The sequence below is a fragment of the Euprymna scolopes genome, chromosome 4 (assembly GCF_053919585.1).
Source record: "Euprymna scolopes isolate OS-2025 chromosome 4, ASM5391958v1, whole genome shotgun sequence".
NCBI classification, from domain to species: domain Eukaryota; kingdom Metazoa; phylum Mollusca; class Cephalopoda; order Sepiida; family Sepiolidae; genus Euprymna; species Euprymna scolopes.
The window spans coordinates 18,806,841-18,826,285 of NC_136485.1; the positions used below are offsets into that span (position 1 = coordinate 18,806,841).

A 19,445-nucleotide genomic window follows, 5' to 3' on the forward strand; every position below is an offset into this window, starting at 1 on the left:
TCAAGTCCCAATAGCATTTAATTATAAACCAAACTTGGGAAATTTTCATCATTTATTATTGTTATACCATGTTATTGGCAATATAATAACTTACTCTATTACAATATTTTTTAATTCTTTAGTTCGATCCAAAATACTGATATTATAAAACAGTTTTAGATAGTAAACTAAAATCCGCAAGGGAGATAACTCATTCTACATTGAATAATTTGATAAGTTATCTTCCTTACAATTAATGTTAGTTTTAAAATGTGCCCATAAATAAACATTAAAAATCTAAAATAATTTCATAGCATTCCCAGAAATATCAAGTATATACAGATAGTATATATATATATATATATATATATATATATATATATATAGCAGTATTCAACTAGTGTTGACTAGATGGAAATATATTGTTTTTTTCTTTTAGAAAATAAATTTCAAAGTCATATTTACAATTTCGTCTTAAAATGAAAGCTACAAAAAACATGAAGTCTAGTCATAAAAAAAACTTGTTAGATTTTTGTTTTTGTAATACTATGTTGCTTACAGCTGTAAAATAGCAAATGCATTTAATAAATCGAAAATTATTCTAAATTTTTAGAATAACAATTATTTCAATGTTTATGTTGTAAAATACATTCTTCACTGACATTTTTTAATTTAAATGTTAATCAGGTCTTCAGATTCCACAAAAAGTTTAACCCTTATCAAAATGTTATTTGAATATTCTTTCTTTTAACATATCCATTTCTTTAACGCACAAATATTTTCATAAATAGAATAGATATGACGTTAAACGACAGCAACATTACTAAAAGTTTATATTTTTACAAATTTCTTTTGTGCATTTTTATCAAAGAGGAATCACTCAAGAGTTAAATCCAAGAAAGGAACAGATAAAAGAAAAATACTGTTAGTGTGGAGGTCAATGGAAGAAGAGAAAGAAAAACAAAATACACATGATTAAGATAAGTTTGTAGTTAAAAGCACAAAAGACAAAGAGAAAATATTAATGTAAATAGTGTTAGCATATTAAATGTTAAAACTTTCAAAGAAATTCATTTTGTCTACATCAATGTTGTTCACAAACTTAGTACCAAGTAGTTTGTAAAGATAATAAAGACTAGAAATCAACGTTACAATCAAAACCGTGTCCTGTTATCTATGATGCATTTAAAAAGGGATTGAAATCTGCAATCATTAATACAGTCTTTTAGATAAACATTAATAAATATTTCCTTGGTCTTACTAGTTCGGAGTCTAGTCTACCTGATGAATAAATCATGAGGGCTTTATGTACCAACGTACAAATTAAGCCGATCCTTCATGGTTTTGCCGCAAATGGAGACCAGTCACATACAGACCAGTAATTTAAATTACCAGGCATAGGGGATTATTGTGTAAAATAGAATAAACAGCCTTTTTTTTACTCTGTCCCCTTGCATTTGGTATATACTATGAGACCTGTCTTTCCTCCTTTTCACAAGGATAGTTTGCCTTACATTCGCAACAGTAATATTGTTTATTTAAATGTCAGTGATGCTAGTTATGCAGAGTACACTTCTTGGCATTTCATTTGTTTTTTTGTTTTGTTTTTTTTTTCACACGGTGCCATTTTAATTATCTTCTACACATTTATGAAATTAAATTGTTTATTTTAATCGTCTTTTGGCACTTTAAAATTCCCTATTGCTCTTTATTTTCACCAATATTATTTTTCATTATACACTATCGATTTTCTTCTGACAAGATGATAGAGCTCTCAAGAGATTTTCACCTTTCAGCTATCTTGTTTATATATTAGAAATGTTTACAATTAAGCTCCCATTTACTTCACACAAATGACAAAAAAAAACAAAAAATATTCAGTATTGAATAATACAACATCATCAATCAGGATACCTTTTGAATGTTTTTTTTTGTTTTAAATAATGGCTTTAAAAGAAAAACAAAATCAGTTTATTTTTTTGTAATAACAATGAAATGTTTGAAATATTACTTTCATAGTTTTAAGTTGCAAACTAAAAAAAATTTTTTTTGTAAGAAATCAACTGCCTCTCTTCCTAGATATTAGTTTTATTAAATGAATTACCTCATCAAATTCTGAACTTGTTAACCTATCTGACCATTCAGCTCTCGAATGAGTGTTAGCCAATGCTAATTGGCAATAATTACAATGTTCATCTATATAATGAATACAAATGTACGTGTGTTCAAGTCACTTCAATAATCATATATGCAAATTTATTTTTAAGAGCAAAGATAGAGAGGCTTAATCTTAACTGATAATAATTAAAAATATTTTCAATTAAAAAAATATGAATTACTTGTTCTTGCTTCATATTTTAATCAGAAAAATATTAAGTCTACAGACATGTATTTACATATTAAGAGAATGGATTAATTTATTTTTTTTTTTTAAATGTGAAACGTATCTCACAGTTTTTTTTAGTTTTTTTTCATTTATTTATTATTTTTATTTATTTTATTGAGTTTTTCCTTGATTAGTTGTTTTCACAGTAAGATTTACTTCACGTGTGACAACTATACGAAATCTATTTAGAAAATAAAGTAACATCCGACCCCAGAAATGTCGGATAGCACTGCTAGTCATAAACAAATTTGTTTTAGAAAATTCCTAACGACTCATCTAAAATCGGTCATTTCTTGACAGGAATAAAGTATTTATTCATTGTAAACTTCAAAATGTAAATACTACAAAAAACATTCCATATAAGAAATTCTATGGCATTGGGAATTTAGTTTTTGCCATTTTCTTTTAAATTTAAAAGCTATAATAATAAAAAAAAAAATAACTAATATTCTCCCTGTTTACAATTTTTTCGTTGGTAGAAATAATTAAGCAAAAGAAAAGTGTCAAAGATGCTCATTTTTTTAACTTTATATTTCATTTTAATGAGATAACAGAAAATTAAAAAAGAAAAAATAGATTACAAAATGATTAAAAAAAATAAAAATGCAAGATAAAACGTAATTCTAAAAAAAAAAAAAATAAATAAATTTTCAAAAGTTTGAAAACAAATTCCAAAAAATTAAAACAAAAAAGAAACGGCAGAAACATAGTTGCCAATTCCAATAAAATAATTTTTCTTTTATTTCTATACTTTTTCCCCATCTCTTTCAAACATCAGACAATCCGAAAATTCCCAAGTATAAATGCATTGTGGGACAGACCTATCTTTCTTCAAGATCTTTTTATTCCATCATTAAATAAAACAATTTTTTTACTTTCTATGAATAAAAAACAGCGTCTTCAAAACCTTTAACAATCAAACAAACGAATGTGTTGTATAAAAAAAAAAAAAAAGGTTTCATTTAAAAACAAGTAAGGAACCATTTGGATGTTTTGAATTATTCGAACTACTACTGGCCGATATAACTTCTGACCTTGAGGTTAAGCTTTCTCTCAAATTTGGTAACTTTTCGGAATTTTGAACTAAACCCTGTATTAAATCCACAACAGTAGATTGTTCATGTTCTGTCAATCATGAGTTATCACCTGTAATAGGAATTGAAGGCTAGAGGTTACATCATTAGAAACATTGTGAAAATAACAACCAAGATGAGAATAGTAGTCCGAATGATACAAATTATCGATCCTCATCTCAAAAACTCAATACATAACGAAGGAACCAATTTTTATAAAATGTAACAATTTTTAGTAAGCGGTTTATGAGGAGCAGTTCAAACCAGTTGAATTCTACAACTGGATCCATTTTAATACCACATCGTAAACTGTTTGAAAAATAAAGACGACCTCATAACAGTGTGAAGAAAATAAATCAACACACTTTCTTCATTGGCCGTTCAAGAAACGAAATCGAAATAAAGAAAATATTTTTTTTCATTTTTAATAGTCTTTTTAACATTTATAAAAATTACAACATAATTTATAGCTAATTATATACAAATAGACTAATCACACTACAAGAAATGTCTTGAATATAGACATGTAGCAATTAAGTAAAAAAAAATGTTAATAATTAAGAAAAAATATTTTTCAAGTTAAAAAATAAAAGAGCAGTAGTGCCCGTTTTGTATACAAATATATTTAAATGTAAAAAAGGTAATTAGATATGAAATATAATACAGTTTTTTTTTTAGTTAAGGCTTAGATTTTTAGGATGTTTTTAAAGATTTTGGTGGGGTTATTTAAGAATTTCATAAAAATATTTGGTACAAATCCAGAGTTTATTCTAATTAAAAATAAAAATATAGAAAAAATCTTTGCTGTACATGCTCGTCATAGAACGAAAATGTAATATTCCAAAAATCATTTAAATTGATCAAGTAGTTTTTTTTATGTATAGAAAATAATTTTTTTATGAGTTTTAGCAATTCATAGTATACTATAGACATTAGAAGGCTAATTTTAATTTTAAAATCTCGGTAGTTCGAATTGAGTTGTTTCACTTTGAAATGGAGGATTAAAACAATGTCTTGCTTCCTGATAAAATTTGATTTTCTTATGTTTTAAAAATAACTACATAATAATTTGTGATTTTTGGAATATGATATTTTTATTCTGTGATGGGTACAAAGATTTTCTGAATTTTTTTTTTATGAGGTTTTTTAATTTGTTTTTTTAATTATGTTTGAATTCTGGACGAGAATCAAAGATTTTTTGTAAAGAATTTGAGTATTAAAAAATAAAACCGATAAAGGTGATTATTTTGGTGGGCTAAGATCGCCATCAGCAGCCAATGCATCTGGGCAATGGATGAGAACTTTAGCTAAGAGTTTATCAATGTACGCTTTCATGTCGGCATTCTGCAGTTTTAATTCTGAAAAATAACAAAAACATAATTTTACAAAACCTAAATAATGAAGCGGCAACAGTTAATATAAAGTCAACAGTTTTTTAGAACAAAATCTAAAGCATGTATAACAAGTTGAAAAAAATAAAACAATAACATGCTTAATTGTAGGTTTCACAAGAGCTAATATCAAATATTTTATATAAAAAACTATATTACAGTGTCAGAGTGTACCCGGGTTTCATCAATTTGGACATGCTGAATTTAGGGTAGAAACATTACTACGTGAGGAGTCATTTTTCATTTATTTATTTCGATTTTTTTTTTTTACTTGTTTTCTTCATTCAGAAAGTTAAGCAAAAGTTCAAATTTTCTCACTACACGTTAAAAAATTTTTTTTTTTTTTTTTTTTTTTTTTTAATCAAGGGTTGTCCATTATTTTTCACACTTCAACTAGAAATGATTGAATAACTTCAGTTTCATGTTTGAGAATCTTTCAATTGTGGATGATATTTGTTTAACAGATTCAAAGATTACATAAACTGGGAAGGTTTCACTACAGAAATTCTCTTTACATGTAAATATTTTGTGGATTTTTAATGCCAGTGTTGGAATCAACTTTATCTCCCTTGGGGAGACATTTGTTTCCAGGCTTCAATTATTTTCATTGAAGGGGGGGGGGGCTTAGATCCTCAAATCACATGAACATAAGATCTTTGATGTTTTTATGGTTTATTTTGAATTAAACATTGTATTTTAAATATTGCTTATCTCCCTTAAAATAGATAAAAATCAGAGTTATTTCCCTTAGATTGAAAAAGTATAAACCTATTGCTCTTAGATAAACATTCCAAGTCTTCAGTGAATTATAAAACTCTTTATGTCATATATATAAAAGAACTCATCTGTCAATTTTTGGTCTACAGATTTGAAACCTGATATATAGGGAATTCAACCCTGTGGACCAAATTCGATTTGGGTTTTAGTTGGTAAAAATAGTTGTTGGGGGGGGGGGTTTAAGATTGACAAAATTAGAACTTGTCAGGTGTAAGTCGACTTAAAGTGCTTCTTTCTTCACTACACATAGACGAATATACATTTATACGTTAATATCAATATACGTTTATTTTTAGAGTTTTGATATCTATTTGTTAGTGGCTCAGATGACAATCAATAACGCTGGAGGGCTACATATTTTGGTTTGTAGCTGATGGCATCCAAGTCATATATATATATATATATATTTGAAATCATTACTATATATTGGGTACATTATAATAAGCAATAGAGTATTGGCTCTATAAAAATAAATATGAAATCTGCATAAATTAAAATGTATTTAAGCGTATTTTGTGACCAGGCAACGCCAGGTGCCTGCTAGTCATATATAACGACGCCATTGTGAAGTGTTGCAAGCCCGTAGTTCAAAGTGATAATCTCTCGATTTTCAAACCAAGGAATTTATGAAAATCTTTAACATTTAAATAAAATGTTAGGAGTTACTTCCCTTGCATACTTTCAGCCTATTTATTTCAAATTAGTAGGACTTCCTGGCGTTGCTCAGTCGTAAAATACGCTTAAATATGATATTTTAATTCATGCAGGTTTCATATTTATTACAGAGAAAATTTTCTATTGATTATTATATTGTATCCAATATATATATATATATATATAGTAACGATTTCAAAAGTAAAAAAAAAAAAAAAAAAAAAACTGACATCAACTGGAATTGAACTCAAAACATTCAGAGCTCCAGCCTTGATCATTATTTAGCAATTCAGCCTTCGTCATTACCGTCTGAGCGATTTCCAGATGGGTATAAAAAGTTAAAAATTAAGCGATTTCAAGTTAAAAATGTATATGTACGAATACTCAGAAGTTAGCTGATTTACTTTTGCCAAGGTCAATTTTTCTTTCACCTCTTAGCACCTGTTTTTACATGCTAAAAAGGAAATCGAAAGTGTTCCCGAGATCCAAATACCCTATATGTCAAGTTTCAAGTATGTAGACCAAAAATTCAGAGAGGAGTTTGGTAGAAACGTTTCGTATGCACACACAGACAAGTTCAATTTTATATATATATATATATAAACATGTCTATTTGCTAGAACATTTTCATCCTAAATTCTATGCTGTTATACACAATGTAGAAGCTATGCATAAAAAGAATGCAACGTAATAGTTAAATTAAACAAGTGATCTAATAAAAAATGAATAATAAACACTCATTTTTTTTAAAGGAATATGCAAATTAGTTAATCTTCAGAAGTCGCTCACATATCCATGAGTGAGTATATTATGTTTTAATAATTTCTAAATAGTTTTTGATATCAATGTCAGAGTGAGAAAAAAACGCAATTTTATAGTTGTATATAGATCACCACCTTTGTTAGTCATATCTGTAAACAGCCAGCATGTAAAGGTGGTGATCCCTTGGAACAACTCCTTGAGTGTATGCACCAATGACGCAAGTATAAGTCCTAGTACTGAAAAAGAACTATAGTTTTAATATGATTGGATACCCTCTTCCCTTATTTATTTGAATACCTGAGACAATCGCTCTATTGTCCATTCCCTTTTATGCATGTCACTAGTTTGGAGTAACGACAATATTCTTCCAGATGTTTTCACATTTTTCTATTATTGTTACTATATAGGATTTTTCACAGGAATCATTTTCAATAATTGTTTACAGTGGTGGTGCCTGGAATCTGAGTGACAACGAGTTTTCCTAGATTTTTAGCATTCTCCACTTCTTTCAATAAGTTTTTTTAAATGAACTTCGCTCCAAACAAGGCATGAAGCCACTTGATGTAAGAAGCTAAAAAAAAAAAAATTCAAGGTCAAAAACTTGCCAACAATAAGTGTTAGATAAATAGATTGTGATCCAGAGTATAGCAATTCTTCCCCCTTTGTCAGAAACATCGTTCATGGAATGTGAGGACTAAAGGACAAAAGTGAGAGTTACGAGGCTGCTGAAACCCCATGTTCACTCTCTACTCCCTTTGCGTTATCACAACAGCTATTTACTATTGATTTCTTATTGATAATGATCGTTTCATTTATCTGAAATTTGTATGTTAATAAGCCTCCATAGGGTTTTAGTACCCCCCCCCCTTTATAGTGGAGGTTTCATTGGTACTCTCCCTCCTCCCATTCTTCTTGATCCTTCATGATTATGTACAGTATCAACTGAGACTGGGACCACCATATTTGGAGGGGAGTTTCAGATTGTGTTATTTCTGGTAGCTTCAATCATTATTTGCCTTTCTTATTAGGGGCTTTTACAGGAATCATTAGCTGTGATCCTGCATCAGTAGAAACAGATGAGGTTCTCAAAAATCCAATTTCCAATGGTCTCTGCTTCTTTCAGTCACTGTAGCAAATCAATTTGCATTGTCACAACAGCCGTTTACCATTATGTTCTTGCAAATAAGTCGTTGGATTTCTCTAAAATATAAGTAAACTAATGTCTACATGTAAGTTTGCAATTTAAAAGGGTATGGATTGCACTAGTTCCATTCTAGATAAACAGCTTCAGTTTACAAATTAAAAAGGATAGGGGTATCTATAATAGGTCATGCATCAATTTTGTGGATTGACTATAGACGCCTTCGACATGGGCGCAACGAAAATTGATTGTAAAATAGTAGAAAAATTGAAACTATCTGAATTGGAATTTAAATTGAATAGTTACTGCAAACGAAAATCTATCTTTAAAGTTGGTGCTTATGCAGAGAGTGATCCGGACGTAACTCACCGGACGCTCGGCTAGCCCCGTAACACGACGTCAACAGCCGGAGTTAGCCGAGCGTCGGCGATGTAGTTCGACGGTTTTCAACGAGCATCGCCGATGTAGTAGTTCGACGGTTGTCAACGCTACGCGCGTGCGCGACGCAAGAAAAAAAATTCAAAGCAGCAGACGACAATAAGGAAAAAGAAGAAAAGAAAGTAAAACAGTACAGAATCAGATTTATTTAACAACAACCGTTACAATTTCAGATTTATTTAACAACCCTTAAAATTGCGTACCTATGGAAGGAAATATGAACTTAACATATTTGTCGGAAAAATTGCAAACAGTAGCGGGTGTCCTGGAATTTTGTCAGGAAAGGAGTTTGCTTGCAAAAAAGAAAACCTGTCCCTCATGCGGACATAGCTGCGTTCTCATAGCGAGGACCAAAGTCAGCGATGGCTATACATGGAGGTGCCAGGATGGCAAATGCAGGACCTTTACCTCTATAAGGACGGGGACATTCTTTTGCAAATCTAGACTGACAATTGCAGTTATACTGAAATTGATATATTTGTGGGCATTCCAAACAGTAAATATTCCTCACATTTTTCTTTTACCAGGTTTTTCCTTAACCAACCACCCAACAAAAAAAAACGTTTTGTAAAAAAAAAAAAAAAAAAAAAAAGTTTGCTTGTTACCTTTTTTTTTCGCTGTTTATTCTTAAAAAAAATAAAAAAAAATAACCCTAACCCTAAAAAAAAAAAACAAAAAAACAAAAAAAAAAAAAAACAAACATGTTTTGTAAAAAAAACAAATTTTGCTTGTTACCTTTTTTTCGCTGTTTCTTCTTCTTCTTCTTCAAAAAAAAAAACATAAGTTTCTTGTATATACAAAACACTTTACATTTACAAAAAAAAAAAAAAAATACAAAAAAAAATTGTTTTCCGTTACAGTAAATAAAAGTTTTAACAAATTTCACATTAAGGTAGGTTTCTCTTTTCTTGTTATGTTTTCAGCGCCGACGCTCGGCTTGCTTTTCCTCGCCGACGCTCGGCTAACTCCGGCTGTTGACGTCGTTTTACGGGGCAAGCCGAGCGTCCGGTGAGTTACGTCCGGATCACTCTCTGCATAAGAAGTATGTTTCTAGATTAATTAACCGATTATTATGAAGTTTGAAACAAGGAAATCCAAATCTGAGCAATGTTTAATTTCATGCAAAAAGGCTTAAAAGGAAGGTGGAAGATTTGTTTTCTAATTTTAACAATGGATATTAGAGATTAATTAATATTTTCCAAATTTTAGTTTCTTTGAAGAATTTTAAAATGTTTTTATGGGGTATAATAGGGGTACAATCTCTCATTTAAAAATCCAAATATTTCAGATTTGCATTAATTTTTTATCCATAGTTATTAGATACAAATTAAGCAAAATTCCCTGAATTTCAATTTATTTTTTAAGACCCTTTGAGTTTAGACATTTTATTGAATCAAAATAAGATAACGGATTGATTTTGGAATAAGAATTCTAGACATAAGAGTTGGTATCATTAAATGTGGATTACTATATATATACACACACACGTTTCTATATTTTTAACTACTTGAAATAGTATTAAAATATATAAACAAGTAACACAAACTTCTTTTTAGATAATTCAACAGTGAAATACACCGATCGAAGACTTTCAGCTTAACTTGTGTCAACACTAAACTTCTGTGATTCTTTTAAACACGGTGTGCACAGAATGGTTGACAGAGAAATTAGTCGGAACTCATGTGTTCAGCATAGCAAAGGTCTACAATGTTGGTTCACTTCTGAAGTCTAAAAATGTTCTTAATATTTTAATCTGATCCATGTTGGTCCCCCCCCCCCCCGATTTATCGGAAAGGGGCCTATGTTTTCAGTGGCATCCGTGCATCCAGACTATTGCCAGATAACCGTCCATTAGTTTTTCCTGAAATTTTGCACAAATTGTATTTCATTAAATAGATATGCACAGCGAAAAAAAAAAATCTTTTTGCCAAAATTCCCGTTGCATCCCCAGGAGCTCAAAAGAGGTCAAAAATGCCCCAAAATGGCCAAAAATGACATGTTTGCCCCATAACTCTTGATCTATGCATTAGAATTTTTTTGAAACTTGGCCAAAATATGGAGTCCAATGTTTTTAATATAAATCCAGTATTGGTGACCCTGGCAAAATTCTGGTTTGCATCCTCGGGGACTTTTAGTGCTAAAAACGCCCCTTTTTGTGGCTCATTTTTCATATTTCTCAACAAAAACTTAGCGGTTTATTACGGTAGTCAACTCAATATATACATGTGTTAAGGCTTGAAACTTCACTGTTTCCCATTTACACTGGAATTTGGTGTCCCCAGGAGCTGAAAAGAGGTAAAAAATGGCCAAAAATGGCCAAAAATTACACTTTTTGCCCCATAGCGTTTGATCCATCCATTAGATTTTTCTGAAACTTAGCCAAAATATGGAGGCTATTGTTCTTAAGTGTGTTCAGTATGGGTGACCCTGGCAAAATTCTGGTTTGCATCCCTCTGGGACTTTTAGAGTTTAAAAAAAACATACCTTTTTGGAGCTCTTTTTTCATATTACTCAAAAACTTGATGTTTATGTCTATATAATGGTTTTCCATAGTGCTCAATTCTAATATACATATCTTAAGGCATGAAACTGCATCGTTTGTCCATTTTCATTGGGATTCGGCATTTCCAGAAGCTCAAAAGGGGTCATTTGGTATGACGTCAACCTTGCCTTTGATTTCAGTTTCATCATTTTTTATCTTCATTTATTTCTGTTGTACTTTCTGCAAAACAACTCTCCCGTAGTAGACCAACTCCTTCCAAAGAATAACCAGATTGAAATAAAATTTGCTCGTACACCAGTTGTTGCCTTAAAAATTACAACAATGCACAATAAGAAGCAAAAGAAATGAAACTATAAGCTGGAAATAAATTAAAAAACAACCAACCTCTATTTTCCTCTTGAAGACGTTCAAGTTCAGCCATTTTCGCCTTTTCTGTCCAATCTGAAAAGACTGAAAACATGTAGAGACGCCTCAATTATTGGGGGGTTAGGGGTTAGTATTATCTGTATGTACGGTGAAATCGTGCATGTGATGTGACTTCTTGTGAATTGCATTTTTTTTTTCTTTTATTCACTCTCAAACATGGGCTACTGTGATTACGGCCCAGATTAATAGGGCTATTTTAAGTGAGGAGTTGTGTAACAAAACGTTTGTTCACATTACATTTAAATTTTTGCCTGTTGGTTAAGTTGAAGGAATTCTAACTGTAAGCAGTGAAAGGAAAGACTTTAAGCACAAGTTAACCTTTTATTTGATCCATTAAAAAAGTTAACAAATTAAAATGTATTTTTATTGTTTTTTGGCTGTTTACATTGTTTTCCTCAATTTTGTCCCTTACTTTTGGACGTTCCTATTTTAAAAATAAATAAATCATTGTTGTACTTCTTTTTCTATCCTTTGCAAATGATTCAAATTTTAGTATGTTATTATGGATGATAACGACTACCAGTTGTCAAAATTTCAGCTTCTCACAGTTGTTATTTCTAACAAATATTAGGTTTTAAAATTTTGTCCCTTAGTTTTGGACGATACTGTGTGTGAGCGATCTACAATTAGAGTATGTTGCAGTAATTGAGAGATTGAAGTATAACAGGACACACACATTTATGGATATATAGATTTATTTACCATATAAGTGAGAATGTGTGTGTGTGATGACAAATCTCAACCTATATACTCAATGAATTTTTGATTTACAGACTTGAAATTTAGTATACAGGGTATTCAGACATGTGGAAATATGAGCTGCTAAGGGGTCACAATTGAACAATTAGCATTTGGAGGTCATCGGATTTTTATCTGTTTTCTTACTTTTTCACTATGCATGGAATAAGTAGGTTTGAAAACACTTTTTAAAAATCACAGCAAGTTGGCTTCATGGGTATCATACCTGACTCGCTGTCTTTAGATTTTGGTTTTGATCTCAGCTTGAGTATTTTTTTTTTTTTTTTTTACTTACAAGAAGTGAACTGTTTATAAAAAAAAACATAATACTCGCATGCCCATGTCTAAGTTTCTTTCTATTTTTAAAGGAATTTAATGTTACATTTAATACCAGGCAACGCCGAATACATCTGCTGATCTATATATATAAAAGCAAAAATGTGTGTATGTATGTATGTTCACTTTTTGTGTATGTCCGAGAAAGGCTTTTTTTCGAGAAGCGATCGGTTGACTCACTTCTTAAAACTTTTTATATCACGTCTAAATGATAATATCTACAAGTTAACACTGGAGGTCGCCTGTCTATTTAATTTGGCCGACTTTCAAAAGATAAATATTCCATATATTTGGATCGCCGCATGTTGCTTTCACTTTTCAGTATAAAAACAGCGAAACTGGATTCGAACCGGATGTAAACGTCACCGTCAATTATCCCGCAGTAAAACGATTTGACCTCATTAAAAACTGCGGAATGGTGTGATGTTTTACATTCACTTTTTAATCGCTCTTACATTGACTGTCGCGGTAGTGCAGTTGTTCAGGCTTAGCCTATGGGCTTCAAGGCTCCGGGTTTGAGACGACCTGTCACTAAGCCCCCTCCCTTATTGTTTTCCCCATTTTTAAAATCGTTGTTTTTTATCGTTTTTTTCTTTAATATTTAAACACGGTTAAGTTTACTTTTTGTTCTTTTTTACCCACCCCCCAAACACACACACCTACAAGCACCCGGGCAACGCCGGGTACCCCCCGCTAGTCTATAATATAAATCTCACCTGCCTTTTTAAATGTATACATATATGTTTGTATGTCTGCCTAAAACTTTCGACCGAGATGAGGGATTTTCATGCGATCAGTATCATTTTGAAATACGACCCTTCGAATGACAAATATCGAAAAATAGGCTAAAAACTTTAATTCCTTCACCCTCGACTGGGAACTTTTCTACAGGGAGGGGCCGTTTTTCTCGCCAATATTTTCAAAAGTCATCCCCTCTTTTCGATTGTCTAGCCTTAATTTAAACCTACGTCACTTCCGGTTTGGCAATGGACTGGACGCAACAGCAAACGCGTCACATTTTTTTCACATTCTCTTCCTCCTTCACAGTATGAGTTCAAGCCTGCCTACTTCCACGTTAAAAAATTTTTTTTTTATTTTTTGCTTAAACACACCTCCAAACACCCAGGCAACGCCGGGCACCGAGGCTAATATAAAGCAAATCTGACAGTGTGAATTAAAATGTAGAAAACCGAAACTCAAAGTTTCACCCAGCTGTTGTGTAGGCTTTATCAAGAGTGTAAACGCTTGGTTATATGCCACTTTTAGCTTTTTCTATTCTGCCTGAGCAAAACGTTGAGCATTAGGCCTTCCATATTTCCATTATGTGTGTGTGTGTGTGTGTGTGTGTGTTTATATATATATATATATTTCATGTATCCACATAAAATATTATAAGGAAATATATTTTCTGTATCGATTTTCAATATTTATTTCAATAGTACTCAATACATGAGTAGAGCTAGATGGTAAGTTTGGAAAATATTTAATGCAATTAAGTTACGCAAAGGCTTATGCCTTTTCTTCTTGAAGATAATTGTAAAGTTAAAATGCATGGAATTTGTGTTAACAGGTGTTTTTATATCTACACATGGTATTTATCTAATCAAGAAGATTTATTATTCCCTCCCATGGGTTAATATTTTCATTATCCAAGAAAAAAAATAAAATCTTTGTTTGAAAGAATCCCTGCCATTGGCTAATGGAAACAATGAACTACGAGAGGAAATAACAAGAATCTGATTGGTTAGTTAGCTAGACTTTTGTATTTCATTTCCAGAGGGAATCATCATCTGATGATTCCCTATGGAAATGAAATACAAAAGCTTCTGTGTAGCTTAATTGTCATAAATATATTTTCATAACTTACTATTAGTAGCCTGGCAAGACCACAGGCGAGACAACTGAAGCAGTAAAACTGAAGCTGGCCTGCAGGACACTATATATATACAAATGTAGGCACATTAAGGCATATTTTATTGGTTTAAAAATATAGGTTCTTTTTTTACCAATTGTCATAAAATTTTAACCATAGAATAGCATTATAATCTTCAAAAATTTTCATGTAGTTTCGTCCGATAGAACCAAAGATATGAACATTTCAATATTCAATTTGGTTACCAATATAGATATATCCATATATAGATATACCAGTTTTTTGGCAATTTTATGTTCCAAATCTCAGCGATCAGAATTTAATAAATGAAAGCTTGTTGGAAAAATAATGACCTGGATTGTGTAATGTAATGGGCTATGTGACATTTGCCCTTAAAGTCGCATATTATGGGGATCATCCAGAGCCTATTTTTGGCACTTTTTACAGCCATCAAATGTTTCAATCATAGCCATTTGTTTTCCTAGTTTTGCATATAGATTACAAAATATCTGATATTTCTCCAAATCTTCTAACCTTGATGGATGGGAGACTAAAATTTGCTGCTATGGTTTCAAATGATTTGAAATAACAAAAAGGGGAGACTTGATTCCAAATATTTCTCAAATGTTATATCCCCCCCCCCGCTTTTTTTTTCTTACAAGGTAGTCACCACTTATCAAGGCCCGGAAGCCACTCGGGGATAAGGGTTATTGTGTGTACAGTATGTTAGTGTTGGAGATTTGATAAAGTGTCTTACTAAAGGAGGCGGTTCATCGGGAATTTGTTTACATTGGACTTGAAGACATTCAGGTTGTAGTTAGATGGGAAAAAGACAACTGGAACAGAGTTCCACAGGTGTGCACTTCTAAGAAAGAAGTTTTGTTCATGGAATCTACGTTTTGATTTTGGCACATAAGGAGTGGGGAAAATTTTTGACAGTGGTTTCAGCTAGGCGGGTGTTTATCGTGAAAGATTGTCGAAGGGGGACAAGAGATTGGAGTTCAGACGAGCACCTGCCATGGTAGTAACAATAAAACAAAGACAGGCTCGCATCGTCTCTCCTGTGGGAGAGAGGTTGCAGGGAAGAGAAAAGGGCATCACCCACTAAGCCACGAAGCCTATTTTGTACTCTGTCAAGGCAGGATAGGTTGTTTTTAGCAGCTCCTGCCCAGATGTGGCAGCAGTACTCCATCCTTTAGTTTTCATACATAAAGTAAATTTCAGTGTATAAGGATTATTTCACACTGGAGATATTCATAGTTATATCCTATTTCCAAAAGAGGGGAGATATAACATGAGAAATATTTGGAATCAAGTCTCCCCTTGTTGTTATTTCAGATTATTTGAAACCAGCAAGTTTTAGTCTCTCCTCCATCAAGGCCAGAGGTTTTTTGGAGGAAATATATGTGTGTGTGTGTGTGTGTGTGTGTGTGTGTGTAAGTTTTTTTTACCGATTTATAATACTTTTTAAATGTTCTAGGTTTGTCAAAGTAGAAGGCAGAGTAGTTATTTCTGAAGATGAAAAAAATCCTCCTACTTTCTCTTTATATCCCTAAGAAAATTTTAATATTGATCCAGCTAAATATGTTTTTAAATAAAACTGATTCAAAATAACATTGTATGGCAGAATTAAATACTAAACTTTGCTTTTTATAATAGACAGATCAACAAAAGTTTATTACTTTATATATTAAATATATATTTGATAATGGAGGCAAAGGTTGGTCCTAATTGTCAATTGCTGAAAGAGGGAATCAGGATCCAATCAATCAACAGGAAGAGAAAGTCTTATATTGACAGACTTGAAATCCTTGATATCCCAAGAACAACATCACTGATGACCTGTTCTTGCACATGAAAAGAAAATGCATTTTGCTACCTAAATGCATGCGTGTGTTTTATATTTTCTATTGTGTATTTGCTTATTTTGTCATTTTCAGCGGCTCCTACTTGTGTTCAAGTATCGGGTTCTGTCACGTCATCTGCTATGTTATTAATGATTATATAACTTCGAAGGCTTAATCTTTGATGGAAGAATTCACAGGGAAAGGTAGATGAAAGCCATGAGAATTCTTCTTTCAAACATTCACAAATAATATGAACTGGAACAAATACATTGAGGACATTGCAAAGGCTGCTGCAAAGAAGGTGGGTTTCCTCTATCGAGCTAAAAGACTACTAACACCTGAGAGTATCCTGTACCTTTACAAGGCCACCATTCATCCATGCATGGAGTATTGTTGCCACATCTGGGCTGGTGCATCTACCACTAGCCTCTCCCACTTGGATAGCACCCAAAAAGGAGTTTTCAATCTAATAGGTCCCACTTTGTCAACTAAGCTGCAACCCCTGTCCCATCGCCGCAGTGTTGCATCCCTGTGCCTGTTTTAGAAATATTTTAATGGAATGTGCTTTGTTGCACTTGTGCCCCGTCAGCGTACAAATCCCCAATCAAACGCTTAGCAACAAAATCTCACCCCTTCACTGCTGAGGTCTCTAAATGCCAGAAAGCTTTTTACTCTAATAGTTTCTTCCCTCAAACAGCTAGACTTTGGAATTCCCTTCCTGGTACTTGCTTCTCTGACAGTACTGATATGCAGAAGTTTAAATGTAATGTAAACCAACATCTTGTTCATCTTTTCTAGGCATGGTTCCAAATAGTAGCCCTTTACGTTCAAGTGGTGAAATGCGTTGTTCGGGGCGAATGTGAATAAAAGAAAAAAAAAACAAAAACCTTTTTTTACACCACTGTCTTCGATAATGGTGCATAAAAGGAGACACTAACTTTTAAACACACTGGAAGTTGGCACCCGTGTCTCTCAATTTAGGTATAGAAGCACAGAATCGATATGATTTTCAATTATATATTATGTTTTGTTTTTTAATAAAAATATATAAAAATATGTAAACTTTTTTTATCAATTATTTTTTTTATTTTTTAATCGCATATTAATAAATATATATGTGTGTGTGTATATATATATATATATATATATATATATATATATAGTAAGTTATAAAATATATATGGCGATTAAGCTACACTGAATATTCAGCGTTTCATCCACTCTAGGACTCCTCAGGCTTATGCGCGAATTCTGTGGTTGTTTATCATTTTTATATGCTCCTCTTTTATTGATTACTAACTAGCTCTACCTATGTATCGAGCATTTTTGAAGTAAATACTTAAAGTTCACGCATAAATCTATACTTTCTTATATTAATTTATGTGAGTAAATTAAGTAGTTATATATATATATATATATATATATATATATAAAGCATTAACTTAATTAAACAGTTATTTAAAAAGATATGCGATTAAAAAAAGTAACAAAAACACTTGATAAAAAGTTTATGCATTTTTATAAATTTTTTGTTGATATATTTTTCAAACATATTTAGGTTTTGTTTCTTGGGGTTTTTTTTTCAAATATCGTTAGTTTTTTTTATCTAAACCTGCGTAATCTATTACGATCTTTTTTATCAATTATTTTTGCTTTATTTTTGTTAATTGCATATCTTTTCAAATAACTATGTTTATTTAAGTTAATGCTATATATTTTGTCAAATATTTTAAATATATATTTTTTATGCGATTAAAGAATAAAAAAAGTAATCAATAAAAAAGTTTACATATTTTTATATATTTTTATTAAAAGGTGAAAAACAAATAAACACAAAATATAATTGAAAATTGTATCGATTCTGTGCTTCCATACCTTAATTGAGAGACACATGCAAACTTCCGGTGTGTTTAAAAGTTTGTGTCTCCTTTTATGCACCATTACCCCATCTTCTTCAAGTTGCCTCATATGTATATTTACTTCTACTTTACAGTCAGTGGCAGCAGCCTCCACTTATGTCTGAGTATTTTGTTGCCTGCTTTTGTCTTCATTATTGCTTAAGTGTCGTTATGTGACTTTGAAGGTCTAATCTATGGTAGAAGAGCTGCAAACACTGTTCACAGAAAAGATAGAGGAGGACAAGCTTATTTAATTAAATGGAATGCATAATAAATAAAACGCAATAGTGTAATGTGAAATGAAATAGTCTGCAAGAAATAAATGAGGACAAGATTGTCTACGTGGCTTTCTTCGTCTCGCCTCTTCATGTGTGTGTTGATATTTTCTAATGTTTGAACGATTAATCGGAATCGAGAATCAGAAAAATCAAAGCTTTTTAGGGTACTGAAAAATTTGAGCCTACTTTCCGATGCCAAAACTGATTCCTTAAATTAACTTTTTTTTATTTAATTTTGGTTTAAGAAACATCTTCCACTGCTTGTAGTAATAATAAAATAATAAATATTTATTGATTTAAACTTCCAGTAAGATCACACCCTCTCAAGTGTGTTTTTAAGTTTGAGAAAATATAAGCACATTTAAGATGTGTTTTTACGTTAATCCGGACAAAATAACACTTTTATTGGGAAAAATATTGGAATCTTCCCATCATTAATATTTTCTATTGTGTATTTACAGTAATTAATGTCGATAAAGTCAATCTGCAATCGTTCAATGGTTTCATCAATGAAGACTGATGATTTCAAGATTGTAAGCAAATGAAATTCTGATAAAAGGTGTATAATGTGTTGAATATTTTGGATATGTGTGCGGAAATGGGTTTTAGTAAGATGGTGGGAAATAAACATACAACATCAATATGAAATGCACAAAAAAGCATTAAATCGATTATTTTCACCAAGAGAGAAAGATATGCAAAAAAGGATTATAATCCATAAAAAAGATTGGCAACTCAAATCTTCTGTCAATGATTGGCTCGCTGACCCATGGCGTCTGACTTTCTCGAATATCATCTCAGATGGATCAAGCATGCAGTCTGATGCCCTTCTCTAGCTGGTTAATCTGGAAAGTAACAATCTAAGGTAATCTCGTAGAACAATCTCATAAGTGATTCGTCTTTTGACTATGAAATTGGGTTCGGCTAGCCATGATATGTGAACTA

General features: G+C 31.6%; 1 protein-coding gene across 5 annotated transcripts in view; it reads right to left on the reverse strand.

Annotated features, from left to right (window-relative positions):
* Positions 1-3,847: 3,847 nt before the first annotated feature.
* LOC145266936 (uncharacterized) overlaps positions 3,848-19,445 on the reverse strand; it is a 268,235-nt gene continuing 252,637 nt past the window's right edge. For 2 of the 5 annotated variants that reach the window (XM_080122778.1, XM_080122762.1), the window contains 2 exons: positions 11,489-11,545; positions 3,848-4,796 (listed from right to left, as the gene is read on the reverse strand). In XM_080122778.1, coding sequence (XP_079978904.1) covers positions 4,681-4,796; positions 11,489-11,545 — 173 coding nt within the window. In that variant the 3' untranslated portion in view covers positions 3,848-4,680. Of the gene's footprint in view, positions 4,797-11,488; positions 11,555-19,445 lie in introns of all 5 variants that reach the window. The other 3 variants (XM_080122743.1, XM_080122754.1, XM_080122768.1) reach the window with 2 other exon arrangements.